The sequence below is a fragment of the Prunus dulcis genome, chromosome 4 (genome assembly GCF_902201215.1).
Source record: "Prunus dulcis chromosome 4, ALMONDv2, whole genome shotgun sequence".
NCBI lineage: Eukaryota > Viridiplantae > Streptophyta > Magnoliopsida > Rosales > Rosaceae > Prunus > Prunus dulcis.
The window spans coordinates 3,708,082-3,727,704 of record NC_047653.1 but is presented as its reverse complement, the minus strand read 5'-3'; the positions used below and the strand labels follow the sequence as shown (position 1 = coordinate 3,727,704).

Genomic DNA, 19,623 nt, shown 5'->3' with positions numbered 1-19,623 from the left:
TTTGATGGTAAAACCGAACCAAACCGCAATGGACCGTTTAGGTTCGGCTGATTCAATGCCAACCCCAACTGATATTAGCAAATTAAACTGAAACAAAACATCTAGTGCTAAAGATGCAAATTGAAACATATAAATTAGTGACAACGGTGAACGCTGTATTGGAACTCTAATCTCAATTCTCAACTGATAACAGAAAAAGTGTCACAAACACTTTGACGTTTGACATAAACTAACAAAAACTTGAACAAATCTTCCATACTTGCTTAAAAGCTCCAACAAAATAGAAGTGCAGCACAAAAGTACAAGCAAAATAATGCATTTAAAACAGAGATGTTCCCTTCCCCTTCTTGTCTCCACCAATTTCAAAGTGCTTGCACCTCTGCAGAAAAACAAGAGATCAGATTACTTAATCGTTATAAAAAAAATCTTGGGTAGAAACCAAAAGCAACAATTTACACCACAACACCAACCTTGATTGGGTGCTGGGATACATGTTTGCAACCCTGGCATTGGAGCCTCAGGACAATCTTCTTAGTGGTCTTTGCCTGTTTAGAGACATCGAGGTTAAACATGCACCAAATTTAAATACTAATAACAAGACACAAGACAAAATAAATCTGACCGAAGCGAGTAAGGGACAAAATAAGCTGTTGGAACCGACAATTTGGCTTATACCTTCTTGTGGAAGACTGGTTTGGTCTGACCACCATAACCAGACTGCTTGCGATCATAACGACGCTTCCCCTGAGCAGCAATACTAGCCTTGCCTGTCTTGTATTGTGTAACCTTGTGCAAGGTGTGCTTCTTGCACTCCTTGCTCTTGCAGTAAGTCTTCTTTGTCTTTGGAACGTTCACCTGCAACATTACACCATGAGTTATGATCCATGTTAATAAAATATGGACTAAGCAATTTAGAGAAAACCCAGTTATAGCAAGCAGAATAAAAAAAACTAATTACAAACAGAATGAGATTATGCCATCTGATAAGAACCCTATTCACAGTGAGCAGCGTAAGAACCAAATCAATAACAAATCTCTGTGAATAACAAAATAATTGTTTTGTGTGACAAGAACTTAGCAAGTTTAACAGTTGCACATCCCAATAAGATCGGTTCATTTTCAGATGTCAAGTTGCACTATATAACCCTAAGCTATCGTCAATACCAACTTCAACCCATAAAAACAAAACAAAACATTGAAGTTTAAGCTAAACGAAACAAAAACACAAAATGAAAAGAAAAATCACAAACAAAATCCAAATTTATGTTTGATTTTCTCACATACACCACTTAAAACAAACAAATCCCAATCAAACATTAAAAGCACACGATTACACCTGTGTCTGTGAGAGATAAGAGGGAAGAGGGAAGAGGGAAGAGGGAGATACCATGGTGAAGGAAGCGGCGCCGATACAAGACTGAGCAGGAACACAACAATCGTAGTAAGAACCCTAGAGGGTAGCAGAGTGGTAAGCGTCCGGTTTTATACTTGATGGGATGGGCTTTTTATTAGTCTCAGGATTTCTTATTTTCAAGGTAGATTGGGTTTGGGCCTCCTGGCCTAATCTCAAAGTTGGGCTTTTGTATGGCTCTCAATCCGTATCACCTCTAAACAAACTCATATTCCCAATAAAAAGAATAAAAATATTACATCATTTTTAAAACTTAAAAAATAATTACAAATAATTGTTATATACAAGAATATCGGGTGCAAGAGTAAATGCTATTATTATCCACTTGAGTTACAAATCTATTTTCTATGTTCACTTTTCTTTTCTTTTTTGGTGAAGAAAGGGGACTAACACACAACAGAGAAACTAAACAATGACTCGAGGCTTTCATACTCCAAGTAAATTTTCACTAATAAAATACCTAATACTATCATGAGGATCATGGAAGGTTGAGACACCCAATGCAAGACATGAATCCAATTCAGCTCTTTGTTCACTTTTTAATTGTCCATAGATAAACAACTTTTAAGCCTTTTTAATTTCCTAAAAAACATGGTGTGATTGTTACCACAATAGCTACAAGATTAGTGTCACTGGTCGTTTCTCCCATGGTGTTGATTACAGAAGTATAAAGAAAACAAAGGTTAGCAAATTTGCCTATATCACTGGTCGTGTCTCCCAAATTTCAAGTCAACGTGTGCCACACAAAAGAAGAAAATAATAGTCAAATAGGAATTTTACCCTATAAAAACTCGAGGCCTGTGAGAAATATACAAGAATATTGAAAGAATTCGTTGGGACATTGAATAACTAGCTTTTTGTGCTTCGTACAAGCAATCTACTTGCTTGATCTTGATAGGCAAGAAAACATAGATGGAGAAAATGCTCTTGCTCCAAAATGGTGGCAGGCCTTTGAATATAAGCTAGTCATCCAAACCTTACAAGATGAAAGTGGATCCACATTTGGTGCAATTCTAGAATGGGAACCATCTGCAGCACTGTATAACGAGTACCAACCAAGCAAAATGTAAACCCCTTTAAACAGCACAAGGTTCTGCATCAACTTATCAGTTTCCTTTTGGTAAAACTTTAACAAAATCTGATACTGCTCTTTCGCTATAACGCTTTATGCCCAACAACGATTGTTGGAAATGGCCCTTTTCCAATTAACTGTTTCATATGCCATGATATGGACAAAATGAATGCCCCTTTCCGGCCACTGCGTAAATACCGATTGCCATATTTTCCTCTAGTCTATACAGTTGAAAGAAATACTTGGCACTTGACTTTTACTGTATTGAGTATTAGGCCGGTAAGTTTCACACATATGAAACTATCAATGGTTCTCTTGAGTCTTCTCCAGATATTTTGCTATAGTAGGAGTAGAGAGCCAACTGGACAAGGCCTAAAATTGTTCCAATACCATTTGGGATCTGCATCCAAAATATCATTTGAGGACAGATAAACACAAGTCAATAAGTAATAAAAGCGTGATGTGGTTTTCTGCTTAGAGTGATATAATAGCTGATGGAATTTGGATTGGCATGTCAAGATCTTGCTGCAGAAAACAGAAGACTTACATAAAGGAAGGGGTCTTCCTTGAATATTCCGTAGGCAGAGAAAGAGAGACTCATCAAGAAAGTTGCAAAAGAGAGATTAAATGGCATGAATTCAACACTCCTTGTTTTGATCACCAGTTTCTGCAAAAGGGTATATGAGAAACCACATCAGTGACAAGAAATTGCACTGTCTAAAAGCAATCTGAGTGAGAATTGGTCCGCCCGAACTTACTATGATAAACAGCGGCGAAGCAAACATTGAAATAAGTGAAGCGACACTCAAATATCCAACGAACGTTTGCCTGTCATCATACTCTAAAACTCCTAAGCTCACGAAGACAACGAACACGAATATAACAGCAACTGCCCCTAAGAATCCCAACATCCTCAGCTGCAATGAACATTTTAAGGAACAGCAGACAGTCATGCAGAGTTGTAAAAGGGATTTCAATAGAAGTGCAGGTCTATTGGGGAGAGATTATAACCTTAGTTGCTCTTTCAGCGTACGTAATGAAAATGCTCAAGTAGACTAACTGGAAGACAGCCCCAAATGAATTGACTGTAGCCACCAATATAATACCAGTCTTCACTACAGGCATGCCATACCAAAGACATATCAAGCAATTCAAAAGGGCATATATGTAAGGCAATCCAGAGAATTGTTCTGTTGACTTGTTTCTAATGATTCTCTTGAATGTTGGCCTGGAAAACATAAAAAGATTCATATATAATTAGTGGGGAAGTGCATAATTTCATAAATTTCCATTTTTTTTTCTCATAAACTTTTTGAGCAACTTACAATGGTGACACAAACAACACGAAGGCAAATATATTCCCTGCAGTTGACAGAGATGGGTGTTAGAATGTTTCTTGGAACTCATAAAAACATATTTGATGAAGATTTCCTTTTCCTTAACTAAATTTAGAAATGCTAAGCAAACCATAAACTTGCTATCCAAGCTGATTCCTATACATGCATCTTAAACAACATATGAATTTTCATCTTAAATTAACAATTCAAAACCCTTCAATCAAGGTAAAGTTCTTGACCCGCAACAGTATTATATAAATTCATTCAATATAATTCATGGTTTTGCTTCCTGAAACAAAAAACACACAGAAAACTATACCTCAATCATATATTGAAAGAAGTTATAAGCAAATATATACAATGAAAGAAGCATATTGGAGCAGATATGGTGTCAAAATGAAGAAGGGTACCAGCAATGCCGGCTGCAGTACTGAAACCTAAATAAACAGAAGACAACCCAGTTGACAACATCGATCTATGAATGATCAAAACCAGAGATTGGAAAATGTATGTACAACTTCACTGGCTGCTACGCAACACCAAACAGAAGCTCTCTCTCTCTCTCTCTCTCTCAAAATCTTGTAGCTTTGTACATTAAAGGTCCAAAAGGGAAGGCGTTTTATTAATTATATACTTGTTACCAGAAAACTGGCACCAGTCATTATTTACTACCAACTATTTGGGATTATGTTAATCTAATGATCATCCAATTATGTTAAACTTGTAAATTTCTGATAAAGCCAAGATGGATTTCCAAATAGGGTAAAAATTAGAAATTGGGATTACGTTAATCTAATAATCCGAACATGAATTTCCAACCATTGATTTTTCACTGCCATTCTTCTGATACAACTTTCACAACTTGAAAACTGATAGGCAGAAGGAGATAATAGCTAGCTAGGAGACGTCATACCGCATACGGCTTTGTGGCTCTTAGATAAACATAAACTTCAAGTGGGCTCATCCCTCACCATCAATCATCAATTGATTTAGATTTTTACAAATTTTGGGGCCATTGAAATCATGAATGTGTTTTATTTTTTTTGGTCACTTGTGCATATACGTGGTTATAATCACGTGTTATATATAATAAATATTTTAAATTAAATATCCGATGAATATTGGAATATGCAGAAGGTTTTGGTGGGCTAAAATTGACGAGTCGATGGGTTTTGATAAAGTATATTGGAATATACCTGAAACTTATATATAAGGAAACAAAATGGACCTCTCAACATGAAGTTTATTATAGCTGTCACGACAGGGCCAACTGGACTCATTGTTGTAATTGATCACGGCTTCTTCTTCTTCTTCCTTTTTTTCGTGGTTAAAATTTAAATTTATTTTCTTTTTTTCATTTAATTTCAATTAGTTTTCTTATCTTTCCTTGCCCGTTGTTGTTTTCGTTAAAATGTATCAACAGAAAGATATCATATGATACACAGAATTAGTCAGAGACACGACATGGACACCAAGTAAGAAATATAGCATTTCAAGTTTCGTTCGGCGAGGATTGGTTTGTTTAACTTGTTGCCATGTGATTGTTCCATTCACTGAATGGTTGACACATAGTGATCAAATAAATGACTTGTTATAGTTTTTTGTGAACACTAAAAGCAGAAAAATGGAGCAATTGTGATCAATGTGTTCACCATATAGATATATTATTTTATAGTATCAGTGATAATCTAAACTACAGGGGATGAGAGTTTCACGCATATATACAATACAACAAAGATACCATGAGGGTTCGAACCTGAAACCCCTAAACTCCATTAGCCACCATAGAGATATTATAATAGGGATTCTTCATTAATTTGTACTATTTTTGGCTAAAGTGATGTTTAAATTGTAAGATGGACACAAGAACTTCTCTTATTTGGGCCATTGTTATTTCTTGGCCTTTTGGGCCACAATTCCTGCCGACTACATTGGGTTTATGAATGTGAATTTTTGTAGCAACTTTTGGGTTTAGTGCATCGATTAAATTATTTTTTTTTTACATTGGAGGGAAAGAAACCTCAATTACATTTCTCTTTGGTAAATGATGTTTATAGAATTTCCCTTTTATTAATAATTTGTTCAGTTTTTTTTTTAAAATAAAATTTTTGAACACTATACTCTTAAAATAACTTCTTTTTGCCTCGTACAAAAAGCACAATAACTCCTCCCCGCCAAACAAAGCATAATTACCCGGAACCAAACATTCACCAATATATTTCCCGCCATTTTCCTTTTCTTTTTGGGGTCACTCTCTCACTCCCTTCATAACCCTTTGGGTTTCCCAATAAACCCTCTCAGATGAAGCCCATTTGAACAGAGCTCATCGCCTCATACCGATTCCAGCGCTTTGAGGAGGAAGAAGATGGGGATACAAGGGCTATTGCCGCTATTGAAATCGATAATGGTGCCCATCCACATCAAGGACTTGGAGGGCTCTTGCGTGGCGGTTGATACTTATTCTTGGCTTCACAAAGGTGCCTTGTCCTGCAGCAAAGAGCTATGCAAAGGAGTACCCACCTCCAGGTCTCTTTTTTTTAACGGAATTAATCATCTGTGACATAGAGTCGCTGAAAATTTCGATAATTTTATGGAAATGGGATGATGGGTCCTTATTGCTTTGACCATTTTGATGCAAATTTGATGTTGAGTTGTCTTGGTTAAATCATCCTGATGCATTTTCCATGAATCATGATGGGTCTTCTTGTTGAGTTGTCACTGGTTCTAAAAAAATGATTTTTATTTATATTTCACCAATTTGGGGAATTAAACTTAAAAGAACCAGAATTTGCCAGTGACCTTATAAGAATGGACAAAATGGGTTTGTAAAGATGAACCATTTTTCTTTTTTGCTTTCAATTTACGTGCATTGTAGTTCTTTTTAGAAACCCACTGTCATACTTTTCAGTAATTTTTTTGGTGGTAAACTGAGAATGTACTTAGATGTGGGGAGAACCCGCATTTTCCAGTTAGCTTCTAAGGAAAGGTCAGTTTGACAAAAGAAAAGCACTAACTTTGTTAAACCACTACGTATTCAACAGTATATTCCACCAAGAATTAAAGATATTTCCCTCATATGATGTTCACTGACAAGAAGCTACTTGCATTTCTTTATGTTCTGTGTTTTTATGATTCCAAAGTAAAATTACAAAATTAGGATTCAAAGATGCAATAATTTATTATGACAAAGCGTCTTTAAGTTTAATGCAATTGATTATGTAGTCACAAGTAGATTGTAGTACTATTTGTTATATGTGATTCCTGTGCATTTCATTCCCATTTTAGGCACATTGACTATTGCATGCATAGAGTAAACCTGCTGCGGCATTATGGTGTTAAACCCATTCTTGTATTTGATGGTGGTCTTCTACCAATGAAGCTTGAACAAGAGAACAAGCGTGGAAGGTACGCTGGTATCTCTTTTTATTTTAATTCCACTTGTAATCCATATCTTATTTGGTCTCTTTACTTAATTGATCAATATGAAGTCAAATTATTCAACAAATTAATGAAGCCAAGGACTCAATATGAAGTAATCCATATCTTATTTGGTCTTTACTTAAGTGATCATAGTCACTTCAGCTACTTTGGAGTAGGTTGTATGAATCCTTTATGCCATTTATTTTTTCACTAGTTTCAGATATCTACTATTAGCTTTATGTCTTGATCAATTATTTAGGATGTTGTCTAAATCCTCGAGAAACTTTTAAATTCTCGTGTTTGTGCATGCTTAGAGATAAACAATTAGTGCATAGGTTTGTGTATATGTAGCCAAGGGATTATATGGGCAGATATGTTCAACTCAATTTCTTAATAGTCATCCTTTCTTTGCCCCTGTGTATGGCATTACATCTCTCAGCTCAACTGTTTCAGCAAAAAACTTCCCTGTCTATGTCATTTCTACTACATTTGGAAAGCTTCCTATCTTTAACATGTGATTGATTTGTCTCTGCAATATGAGGTGGAGCTACTGACCTTTCTCTTGTATCATCCAACACATAAGGGACTGATGTTCACCTTTTAGTGGTTAGTGTGATTCACGGATAACTCAACTAGGAACTGCTTTGTATTCTTCTAACGCAGGGTGCGAAAGGAAAATCTTGCACGTGCCATTGAGCATGAGTCTAATGGAAACTCAGCTGCTGCTTATGAGTGCTACCAAAAAGCTGTTGACATTTCACCTTCAATTGCACATGAGCTAATCCAGGTTAAAAACAGGCAATTTTGGGTTATAAAAGATTAGTTTTTCAAATAAGGAAACACTAGCTCTTTAAAGTATCAGATATTCAAAAAGGTTTGTTTTTCTTCTTAGCGATATTGAATTTAATCTCCTCTTTTGTTGACAATGTTGCTCCTTGAAGGTGTTAAAGCAGGAGAATGTATGTTATGTTGTGGCTCCTTATGAGGCAGATGCTCAAATGACTTTCTTGGCTGTCAGCAAGCAGGTAGAAGCCATTATCACTGAGGACTCAGATCTTATACCATTTGGATGTCCCAGAGTGAGTTATCTGTATAGCACAAACCACCTTTTTTTCTTTACCATTAGAAACTTACTATTTGGGTGATACTATAAATCCTTTCTTTAATCCAGATTATCTTTAAAATGGACAAATTTGGGCAAGGAGTTGAGTTTCAGTATTCCATGCTGCATCGGAACAAGGACTTGAGTTTTGCAGGATTCACAAAACAGATGCTTCTGGAGATGTGTATTCTGAGTGGTTGTGACTATTTGCCGTCATTACCTGGAATGGGCCTGAAAAGGGCTCATGCACTCATTAAAAAGTTCACAAGTTATGACAAGGTGAAGTTTATCATTCATGCACGCTAGTAACTGTATACATTTTTGGAATGCAGACTGACATTATTTGATTGCTTATAAATTATCCTTCTATTTTAATTTACTTTTTTGGTTTGAACATTTTGAATAACTCTGTTTTAAAGTGACCGGTGGCTGTCCAATTCAGGTAATTAAGCACCTAAAGTACAGCACTGTATCAGTTCCTTCCCTTTATGAAGAATCATTCAAGAAAGCAATATTGACCTTCCAGCATCAACGCGTTTATGATGTTGCTTCTCAAGATATTGTATCTTTGTCTGATATATCTGATGATGTTGGGGATGATTTGGACTTCTTAGGACCATATCCTTTGTATTTTTCATCTAAGTTAATCATTTCATTACTTTTTTTTTTGGACTGAGTCATTACTTCCATTCAATTAATTTCAATGCTTAAGATTATATACCTTAATCTGAGATACATCGATACCACAACATTTAGCTAAAGGTATAGCAGAAGGTGATATTGATCCATTTACCAAAATGCCATTCCAGGTATCCTCTATGCAATTTCTAAAAGGTTTCTTTTCCCTGATTGAGTTTTCTTCTTTGCTTAAGATTTGAGGCATGTGTTTTTGGTTATACTGATCTGTAATGTTTAGTACGATACAACTTGATGAAGTCAAATCGAATAAGTTTTGCATAGAACTCTTCTTTCAATTGAGTTTTTGCAAATCTATTTTGTTATATTTTTATCAGAAAGAGTGTTTGTGATTAAACCTATTTTTTTTATTCTTTGCATCAACAGGAAGAGAACATTACTGCTGGCAGAATTTCTCAACCTAAAAATGTCAATCTTGGAAGGATAAAGAAAAAGCTAGATTTGCCTGTGCAGAATAATCTCCTGACTAAATACTTTTGTATCCTTTGAAACCCTTATTTCTAAGTTTGATTAAAGGGCAACTAAAGAATCAGTATGGAAATATTTACTTTCTTGCAACTTTTTATTTTTGTCTTTCCTTTCTTTTTTGCTTTTTTTGCAGCATATTGGGCAAACTTTCTGTTGTCCTTTGTACTATGTACTGCTCATATATGTATGTTTAAGGTGTTTATGATGGGTTTGTATAAATTCAAAAGCAATAGTTAGATAGATATAGTAGAATAGCTAAGATAATTAGAATGCAGTTCTAGAATCACCAACAGTTTCATACATATGGTTGTAGTGTTGCGTTTGTCGTAGCTGTTATTGTGTTTGGGTTCGAGTTCTGTAATTTTTCTTTAACAACCAACAGGCTTTGCCTCTCTTGAAGCAACGAGAAAATTCAGAGCCCCGCGGATGTCACCTGAATCTCCAAGTGCATTTGATGATTCTTCTCTCAGTCCTGATGAAAATGTCTCCTTGGATGATCGTTCTTGTAAAGCAAGCTTCTCAGAGTCATCCCTTAACTCTGAAAACACGGGCAATGTGCTTCCCAGTGATTCAGTGAGTTTATGAAATGGGTGAAGATGATAATTTTCAATCAAACACCACTTATTAATCAGCTGCCTTTACCCAGTTCTGTGATGTAATAAATTATCCTTGTCTTGTCTAGGTAGAAGATGGCTTTGACATTGATGTCCATGATGTATTAGAAGCTCAAACTCACGGTAAGGATGTAGTTTCCCCTAGATTACTTCATGGGTCCAGTTATAGTTTTCCACTCACCACTAGTACTTACAACTCACTTGAATTTTATGTTCCTGACATTGAAAGACATGGTAGGCATGAGAAGAAGTCCAGAAAGTACATTGTTGCAACAACCCAGACATTCAATTCATAAACCTTGTCTAACACTGCATAAGGAGCGTGAATCCAAGAATGCCCCAGACACAGTCGAGGGCAGTAAGACAAGAACGGAGAACAGAAAGGTCATTGTAAGAAGTTCTTATTTTAAGGACAAGTCAATAAATGAAAATGACCAGGAAAATAAACAAGAGAAACGCTTGCTAGAGGATGGTATTGCTATTGATATGGACAAGAATGCTGTTCCAGAGAGTGCTCATTTCGAGAATGGCTATTTCAATGGCAAAGTTATGAAAAGGAAGACCTCCCCAGGTGACAGCGTTGAAGTGGTATGTGTTTTTCTTTCTCTTTTGATTTTATGCTCAAAGTGTTTGTGTTTATGATTGTTTTTCTTATACAATCATTGCCTTAACTACTTCAGGAAAATGTGAAACCCAAGCAATTGTGTATCAGTGCATGCCTTCCTGATGATGGTAAGTGCTAGTCGAAACTTAAAAAAACTGAGCTCTCTATTTTGATAAATCTATTTTATTTTATTGACTTATGAATGTGTTCATTGATCAAGGATATTGATTTTTGTTTTGTATTGTTTTTTTCATTTGGGTTATTTTGATAAATCAGTTTTTTATTGACCTATGAATTTGTTCATATGAGCTAATATTTGTTGCCTCATCAGTTTAAATTAAGAGGTCAATGAAACTGACCTATATCATTGATCAAGGATATTGATATTGTGTTTTTGTTACTTCCATTTAGGTAATTGTGCATCTAGCCTAAACGAAACATTTACAGGCACAAAAACTGAAGAAGGGAAATTTGGATCAAACATTTCCCATTTAGGCCGGTATTCTGACATAGCAGAGAAGTCGATGGAAAAATTTGTTTCAGTAATATCATCGTTTAGATATTCGTCGTCTGGTTCTCGAGCAAGTGGTCTTCGTGCTCCTCTGAAAGATGTCCAAAACACTAGTACCAATAGGTAAGATTTTCAAAGCTTATATGGCCTTCTTCTACTGCTACATTATTACCATGAATGACTTGATCTTTATTTATTGCAGGTCAACTGTTGCTGTTGACTTCAGCCAATTTGAATACGTACCAAATACCCGGAAGACTTCCACAGCACCTCGCAAACGCTGTTTTAGACCAGTTTAAAGCAACACTGTGTGGATGAGCAATTAGCAACCAGTTTTTTACTTGCATCAATTGCTCTGAAGCCAATTCTTCCCTAATGACTGGTGTGTGGGCAACTTCAACTTGATTTTGTGTTTGCTTATCTGCCATTTTAGTTCTTTGGTAGTTTTTTATTAACTTCCTTTTAATCATGGCAGATTCTTCAAACACTCATTTTCGACTTCTTGAGGCCCTTGCTTGATCTGCCATCAGCAGCGTGACCTCCATAAGTTTAAATATCACTGTTTGTTTTTGTTCTTGCATTGTCATTTATACAAAGCTCTCTCCGATTGCAGCGTCATTGCGTCCAGAGTGAGAAGCTGCTTGATGACGCTTTTGTTTACTGATATTCACGTTTGAGTTAAAGATCGACAGTTTTGTACTATACTTTGTATAATCTTAAACAAAGTGTGTTTTTTTTTTTTTTTTTTTTGGCTTCGAACTAAGCATCTATTTTTAAACAAAAAAGAACAAAAACACCCCCAACCGAGTTTATACCAACAAAATGTGTAGGGATGCATATTTTTTTTAATACTGATTTCTACTAAAAAAGATCACACAATGTGTGTGTTACTTACGAGATATTCTCCAATAAGTATTTAAGTTAAGAATTAGTTACATACTTTTAATCTCAGTTGTTGGATTGCATCTATGAGACTATCCATATGTTTAATGAATGCAATTCAATAGCTAAGATTAGAAGTATGTAACCAATCCATAACATAAATTACTTATTGGAAAATCTCCCTTAAAGTTCTACTTTGCGTAATTAGCAATAAGATTTGTCATAATCCATGCCACCTAAAGGAGGACAATTATTTATTTATTATTATTTCCTAGAGTTGCTGCTTTCTTTTAGTTCTCTCTAGGTGTAAAGAGTAGCGCAAACCTTGGGGAAATTTAACTCTTGACCACACGTAATCCTCTCTGTAGAGTGTATGTATATTGTCACTTTCTTCTTCGTCTCAATGTAAGTGACCATTACCACATTTATACTTTCTTCTTTTAGCTGATAGCAACAAGAACCCTATTACCAAGGATAAGGCAGGCAGATTAAGCATTCTTGTACACTTGAAAAAGCACCATATCCAAATTATTAAAGGCACTCAATCTGATTATATATATCTGCATGTTGGGTTTGTGCTTTTCTCTTCCACTCTTTCAAGTTTCATTCATGCCATTAATGGAAATGGAATGCAAGATTTCTTTTTGTAAAAGGAAAATTGCAAGTCATTGTCATAGCCTAAAGAGTTGTAAATTTAGACTTACTCGTCCACAATTCAAACCTTCTTCAGGCATGTTTAAAACATTCGAATTTACTTAATACATGTTTATTTATGATTGCACATATTCATAGTTGTCTTAAAAAAGGAAGAATAATCTAACTGGATTTTTAGGGCAAAGATCATATGAATGTGTTTGAACTAAAGCATATTAAAGAAAATACCAGTATGGTCAATTAATGTCGGCTTTGCTACTATATTAGCATTTAGCACCTTTGTTCTTCCATTTGGACAAATACACGAAAACAACTTCTGTTACGTATAGCTTTCAAGTCTCATAAAATATTGCTTATATACCATCTAATATATGTTGACTCGAACGTGCCCCATAGATTAACTTGGTATCTATTTTAATTTTAAGTAGAGTTCCTACCTAACTAAGTTTGACAACTTTTTAGAAGATAAACGAACCATTTGCATCCCAACAACCACTCATTTTGTTCAATTTATCCAAACACTTTCTTTAATTAATACTTGGATTTGCTCAAGAATTTTATTATTATTTAAAAGAGAGCATCCGCAGTATTTGCTTAACTTCTCTGCTTCCCATCCCATGCCATTTTTAATTCCATAATAAATCCCTTTTTCTGGACTCTATTATAATTTGTCGGTTTTTGAAGTTTGGAAACCACGATGCTAAGGAGCAAAACCTACACGTTAACGAACTCAAGCACCATTATTAATATTTAGTTTCCTTGGGAAAGCAAGCCCCGACAGCCACTGTGAGATCTGATTTGGTTATGATTTTAAGAATCTGTGGCTCTGATGTGATCCGCGTCATTGGTTCATGAGCTGACATTGTTAGGTTTCTTCTGACATGCTGATCTCAACCATCCATGTGTCTCTGATGTTCTGATGCACACGTGGCCTCGGTGTCATGCCTCTTGTTTTTTATTTGGATTTCTTCTTTTTGGTACCAATATTTTTAGTCGGATTCGAATCATTAGTACAACCTTTTCTTTAATTAATTGAGATCAATAGATAATAGTATCGAGTAATCATTTTTTCTTTTCGAAATAATCTTGGGTTATATGAAAATTGTAGGTACTATTACATTGGGAGTTATTTTTGTGTTAGAAGTTGAATCTTTTTTTTCCCTTCAAATATGATATATGGGCTAAACGTCTGGGTTTATTTACTATCAGGCATATTTTTCGTGAATGTAACATGGTGGCATATGCTATTGCAAGTCATGGACATCAACTTCCAAATATTTGTGTTTGGTTCAATCATGTTTCTCATTTGATAGCTCGTAAAATGTTGTTTGCTAATAAATTTCTTGAGATTTCTAGAGGACTTTCTTTGCAATTTCCTTTTGTGTCAAATAAAGAAACTGTTTGATTTTGTTTTCTTTTTTTAATTTTAGTCCTCAACCATGTCATGTCATATTGTTAATTTAATGGTTTTTGAATATCAAACTGATCACAATCAATACATCGTTCTCACATCTATGTGCGTTTAGCTTGACACCTTCTCCAATCAAATAAAGAAATATGTGAATACTATGTATTATTGAACACGAGGTATTGATTTGAATAATAATAATGAACAATAATAATGTAATAATATTGGGGGCTGATCGTTGAAACACATGGACTGCAGGGTCGTATAGGTAGGGAACAAGCTTGGTTGAGCACAGAGCTTTCATGGCCATGGTGGGGGCTGCTCTTTGTGCTTGATAAGATATTGAGTTTTGGAGAAGTGGATGAGGCCATGGGGAGGGACCCCCTTGCTCCTCATTCTTAAAAGTTAGACTCACATGCTTATCATCACAACCACCAACTATGCATGAGAACAATACGAAAGGGTTTGAATCAATCCAATTCTGGGAATAAGTTTCATACTTTTATTTCTGTCACGCTAATTAATCTGATCATTTGTTGTATAGTCAAATAAATAGGGTAATTAAAAACAACAACATGGCAAAGAGTTGTCAATTATGTAATTTTAGGTTCACACGTTCTTTGGTTTTTACTTTTTCTTTTTAAAAAAAAAAATTAGAACACAATTGACTATGCTTGTTGTCATAAACAATGCAAGGTACGTGAAAAATTTTTTTTTAATTAAATTATTGGTTTGAAAAAAACGGTACGGAACAAAAAATTTTCTCCTTTCATTCAATTGAGTGACTAGATCACACGTATGTATTCATGTAGATAATGGGGTTATTTTCATTGCAAGGATGAGAAGACTGACTGTACACTTTGTATTCTGTTTTTATTTATAATATTTTGATTAGTCAATTGTGGGAAACGAATTATGGGAGGATCTGAATAAGTCAATCCCCCTCTCTACCCTATTGTTTAACTCTTTCCATTTTTTCAAACAAATTATGTAGCTCAACTGGTTAATATCAGTTCGTTTACACTTAGCGTGTTTGAATCCTATTCACTTAAATTTTTTTTTAATTAAATAGTTAATCCTTCGTTTGAATGATGAAAAATAAATCAGAATTTAGTTAAAAGTATGGAATTTAATAGGAAAAATTAACAATTCCCCAGTTAGCAATTTTAGCACACAATTTATTAAATGGCGTGCAGAAAAAATTGTAAAAATTGGGTCATCAAATTCCCAAGTTTAATTTCCACCAAAATATGTGTCATTTCACAATTTTCATAGTGTCATTTACAAAATTCAACATATATAAATTCAAAGATTAAAATCTTCAATTGCCAGAAATTGAAATGATGGAAATCTAAATTCTGTCATTTTAGAATTTTATGTAATTTTCAATTCATTCATCCAAATGGAGGGTAAAGATCTTGTGTTCAAATCTTTCCTCCTTCATTATCGCTTATATAAAAAAATAATAAATAAACTGCGAAAGAAACAAAAGTGACAACATATATTTTCATGACCGCTACCAAATACCTGTCTGTCTCTCTCTCTTAAATTCTCACCGAAACCAGGCTGGTGATGTTGAGGTCTGCCAATACCAGACAAACCTCCACACTCGGACAGACAGAGTGTAGAAGGGGCGGTGCACTGCTCACCCTTCTGCACACCACCATATCTCCATACATGAACAAAACCCACAACACTTCCTGCCCAACTTGCAATGTCAAGCTGCTGTTAGCTAACAAAAACCTTAAGCTGCCCGCAATAAATTAAAAATCAAAATATTGAAGCTCCACAAGAATTTTCAATTGTTTTTCAGAATCAACAATGATCTTTTAAATTTAAAAAAGAACCCAACAAATTCACAGTAATTGACATTTGACAGGGGAGAACCTTTGTAATTTGCTTCCCCCCCTATTTTTCTCATCTAATGAAAAATAATTAAAGAAACGAATATTTCTAATTCGAAATTACAATTTAATTAATTTATTTATTAAACTTCCAAGAAGCCGGTCATTCTGAGAATCGAATTCCGGACTTGACTCAAATCCCTTCCTTTAAGCGTCCGCCCGTTCCCCGTGCACACCGAGAACTCCATCTTCCCCGCAATACGACGCCGTACTATCACATGCGGCGGCACCATTTCTCCCTCGTCCCATTCCTCCTCCCTGTAATTATAGCCGTCGCTTTCGTCGTCGGCGCTGCCGAACCGGTCGAACGCGTTGTTTGGGATTTTCACCGGCACCGACTTGCTATTATCATTACTAATATTATTCCCCATTGCCTTCTTCTTCTTGGTGAAATTGGACTTGCTGTGGTGGTGAAGATGAGGCCGGAAATCCAAGCAGCTTTCGAATTCTTGATTGTCGGAGAAGATGACCTCCGATTCTTGGAACTCGTAGTCGACCATAGCCAGAGCCATAGAGCTGAGGATTTTGGAGAAATTTGATATCAAATTGAAAGTGAAAATGAAAGTTGGGTTTTATGACAAGTTTGGGGATTTGATTGGATTTATTTGTATATTTATAGAGGGAGGGAGGGAGGGAGGAAATGAAAATCGTAGCGAGTACACTTTGATTGTTATATGTGTTGTCAGATGGCGTCACTGTCTAAAGGCTTTGAGTGCGGCCCCCGCCACCCTCTTTCTTTATTTCAATAAATTATTAATTTAATTTCATTATCTCTTTTAATTTTAAAATTTTTTTTTTTTTACAAGTAATATTAAAGAAGTGGACAATTGAACCTAAACATCGGATGTAAGCACAATCAACTAACTTAAGCTACAAACTCCTTGCACAAGGAGAAAATTTAAACATAAATGCAAGAGTGCGGGCAATAGCGCGAACTTACTACCCTAATAAACTAGCTTGATTCGCTTGTGCTTGATTATCTATCAGCTTTTCTAGCTTCCTCCTTGTTTTCATTATCTCACGGCTCTTCTCTCCTCTTGGCTAACTGCATATTTGACTTGGTGTGGTTTGGGTTGCGTTTTCTACTTTCTCTTTTTGGGGTCAAAATCTGGGTAGCTTTCTACCTTTTGTTCCAAATACGGTTGCAGGGACTTGAATAACTGTGCACGCTTGGTCAATTGACATCCTTTTCGGTATGTCAAAATTAAAAAAAAATAATTAATATTAATAATATCTATTTATTTAAATGGAAATGAGACACAGAAATATGTGGAATATTTTGCTGGATTTTTAAAAATAATTTCTATTGGATAGAAAATGCAGAATGATGTCAATGCTTAGCAACACAGTGGAGAAACTTTGTGTTATGTTGTCATCCTCATTAAATATCTCAATATTTAATTCTAAGCTCAAATTTTCTTTTTGGGAAATGGTTACAAAGCACAGGCTGTTTAAGAAGCATTGGAAAATAAACATGAGTCATAAATAATAAAAATACATAGCTAGATACAGAAATATGATTTAGGAAAATAAATGTCACTTTTCTATTGAATTTTGAATTTATTGGAGCTCCGCAATTTTACCACGACCCAGCAGAAACAAAAATTGATGGTTAAACATAATTGCATCAAGATCAAATAAGCGTCTAGGTTCAAATTCCAGACAAAAAAAAGAAGAAGAGAAAGTCCACAAGAAAAAGAAAAAGGAATTTAAGATCTATTGTAGAAGATATTTGACGAGAGCTGGGCAACTATCAAGCATGTTTATAGGAAAAATAATATAATTACTGATTAATTAGCTACGAAAAGGCATATGTATAATAACTCTAGTATTTGGTTTAGTAATTTTCCTATGAATATAAATTACTAGATTTTAGTTTGATACGTACGGAACTAAAGATCTCAAGAGGATTTCATTTGTAATGTATAAACATGAGAAGCCACTGGACAAGCCGAGCCGAGTTGCTTGCAGTAAGTAACCAACCTGCGGTGGTGACTTGTTGAGAGAGCTGTAACATTCAGCAATGATTGGGAGGTGGTAAAGGCGTCGGTGTAAAGCTAAGGATCAGCCAGCTCGGCGCATCCGACGGCTCATCCTGCGCTTGAGAGTGGGGCCCACTCCCGGTTCCCGAGAGCGTGGGTTGAGGTCCACCTAATTTATCCGTAATAAGGGAAGAATGATTTCGAATACGACAAGCCAGTGGAGGAGCGACACGTGGGAGATGACGTCACCGGCCACACAGGCGCAAGCTACACGAGGCGGAATCTCAATGATTTGTGCTTGGGTGCCACGTTCCCGCCGTTGTTTTCGTGTAATAATTGGGTGAAGCAATCTTTTTCAGGACTTCTAAAATGGTAGGTCTTGGTGTTGATGTTCAGGAACCAAACAAAACCCATTAATAATGCCTATAGAGATAGAAAGAAAAAACTATTGTTGTTAACTTGTGAAAAGGGAGAAGGTGGACTTTTGAGGGTATATTCCCCTTGGTATAGAGTAAGTTGTCATCATTTTAATCAAATATTGTTAGCCAACCTTGCACAAGTGAGGTAGGCTACTTGTATACAACAGTGAATCCGCTATCTTATACGCAAGTTCGACTCCCATTTTTCATATATTAGATTAATTTAGAGTAGTGTAGACTACAAATATTATTAGCCCGTCTTTTGAAGAGTTGCAATATAAAATTAAAATATGTTAAATTATCAAATTTGAGCGAAGCGCTTAAATCGGTTAGTGATTCCAATCAAAATTTACATTTCAATAGTTAAAATAGGAAATGGAGTTATGAACATACGATGAGAATGAATGAGTCACATTTTAATCCAACTTTTGATAAAATAAATTCTATAACATATTAATCTAAAGTGCTTATAACCAAACTATATAATTTGAGGTGATTTAACCAAAACAATATTATGAAAAAAAACGAGAGCAATAAGCAAACAAACAAGCAATGCAAAAACCATAGGGATAGGGGCAATGTGGTCCACTAGAAAAAAAAAAAAAAAAAAAACCCTTTACACCATTGAGAAAGCTTTGAATGCCTTAGTTAGATAAACGTACATAACTCTTTTTAGTGAAAACGACTAGTTACGCATAAGGTTTGGTATTGGTAGATAGATATTTGTAAGTATGTTATTCAATCTCATCTCTAATAAATGATTGAATAGGACTTCAATCTCATCTATAATAATGCGATTCAAAATCTGTCATTTTTGTTAAACAAAAGTTTAAGAAGAACACACAAATGTAGTGGTTTGGAGCACTCCTAATATCCGTTTAGAATGTTATCGGCTCTCTCAATATGAAAGATTTTTTTTTATATAAAAAAAGTATAAGAAAGAAATGTTAAGTGGCTTGAATTAATGTAAAATAAAAAAATAAAAAAAGTTGAGTGGCATTTGTTGTTATTCTTTCCTTAGAGTTATGGTAATATAGATGTACAAAGATATGAGGAGGTATAACAATGGACATACATTATGTTTTGGTCTGGCTGATATTCTACGAAACCTTATATCATATAAGCTGCATGTGATTCAC

At 35.2% G+C, this 19,623-nt stretch overlaps 4 protein-coding genes across 5 annotated transcripts; 1 reads left to right on the top strand and 3 right to left on the bottom strand.

Moving 5' to 3' along the window:
• Nucleotides 1-134: 134 nt before the first annotated feature.
• Nucleotides 135-1,505, bottom strand: LOC117626777 (60S ribosomal protein L44). Its single transcript, XM_034358619.1, has 4 exons — nucleotides 1,388-1,505; nucleotides 676-855; nucleotides 471-545; nucleotides 135-379 (listed from the first exon to the last, which is right to left on the bottom strand). Exons 1-4 carry the CDS (start codon nucleotides 1,388-1,390, stop codon nucleotides 320-322), a joined length of 318 nt encoding a protein of 105 aa, XP_034214510.1. The 5' UTR covers nucleotides 1,391-1,505; the 3' UTR covers nucleotides 135-319.
• Nucleotides 1,506-2,094: 589 nt separating this feature from the next.
• On the bottom strand, nucleotides 2,095-4,416 carry LOC117624745 (bidirectional sugar transporter SWEET2a-like). Its single transcript, XM_034356174.1, has 6 exons — nucleotides 4,231-4,416; nucleotides 3,809-3,845; nucleotides 3,495-3,711; nucleotides 3,242-3,400; nucleotides 3,031-3,150; nucleotides 2,095-2,883 (listed from the first exon to the last, which is right to left on the bottom strand). The coding sequence occupies exons 1-6, from the start codon at nucleotides 4,289-4,291 to the stop codon at nucleotides 2,770-2,772; spliced, it is 708 nt and encodes a 235-aa protein (XP_034212065.1). The 5' UTR covers nucleotides 4,292-4,416; the 3' UTR covers nucleotides 2,095-2,769.
• A 1,689-nt stretch (nucleotides 4,417-6,105) lies between these two features.
• LOC117625166 (exonuclease 1) lies at nucleotides 6,106-11,937 on the top strand. 2 transcript variants are annotated; one of them, XM_034356771.1, is made up of 15 exons: nucleotides 6,106-6,346; nucleotides 7,106-7,225; nucleotides 7,904-8,027; nucleotides 8,182-8,319; nucleotides 8,412-8,621; nucleotides 8,785-8,960; nucleotides 9,079-9,151; nucleotides 9,405-9,516; nucleotides 9,889-10,079; nucleotides 10,189-10,243; nucleotides 10,359-10,708; nucleotides 10,801-10,852; nucleotides 11,136-11,358; nucleotides 11,438-11,617; nucleotides 11,711-11,937. In XM_034356771.1, exons 1-14 carry the CDS (start codon nucleotides 6,186-6,188, stop codon nucleotides 11,532-11,534), a joined length of 2,082 nt encoding a protein of 693 aa, XP_034212662.1. In that variant the 5' UTR covers nucleotides 6,106-6,185; the 3' UTR covers nucleotides 11,535-11,617; nucleotides 11,711-11,937. The 2 variants fall into 2 exon arrangements, with proteins under 2 accessions (XP_034212662.1, XP_034212661.1); XM_034356770.1 differs by having other exon boundaries at nucleotides 10,350-10,708.
• A 3,724-nt stretch (nucleotides 11,938-15,661) lies between these two features.
• On the bottom strand, nucleotides 15,662-16,718 carry LOC117625729. Its single transcript, XM_034357272.1, has one exon. The coding sequence runs from the start codon at nucleotides 16,593-16,595 to the stop codon at nucleotides 16,167-16,169; it is 429 nt and encodes a 142-aa protein (XP_034213163.1). The 5' UTR covers nucleotides 16,596-16,718; the 3' UTR covers nucleotides 15,662-16,166.
• Nucleotides 16,719-19,623: the final 2,905 nt, after the last annotated feature.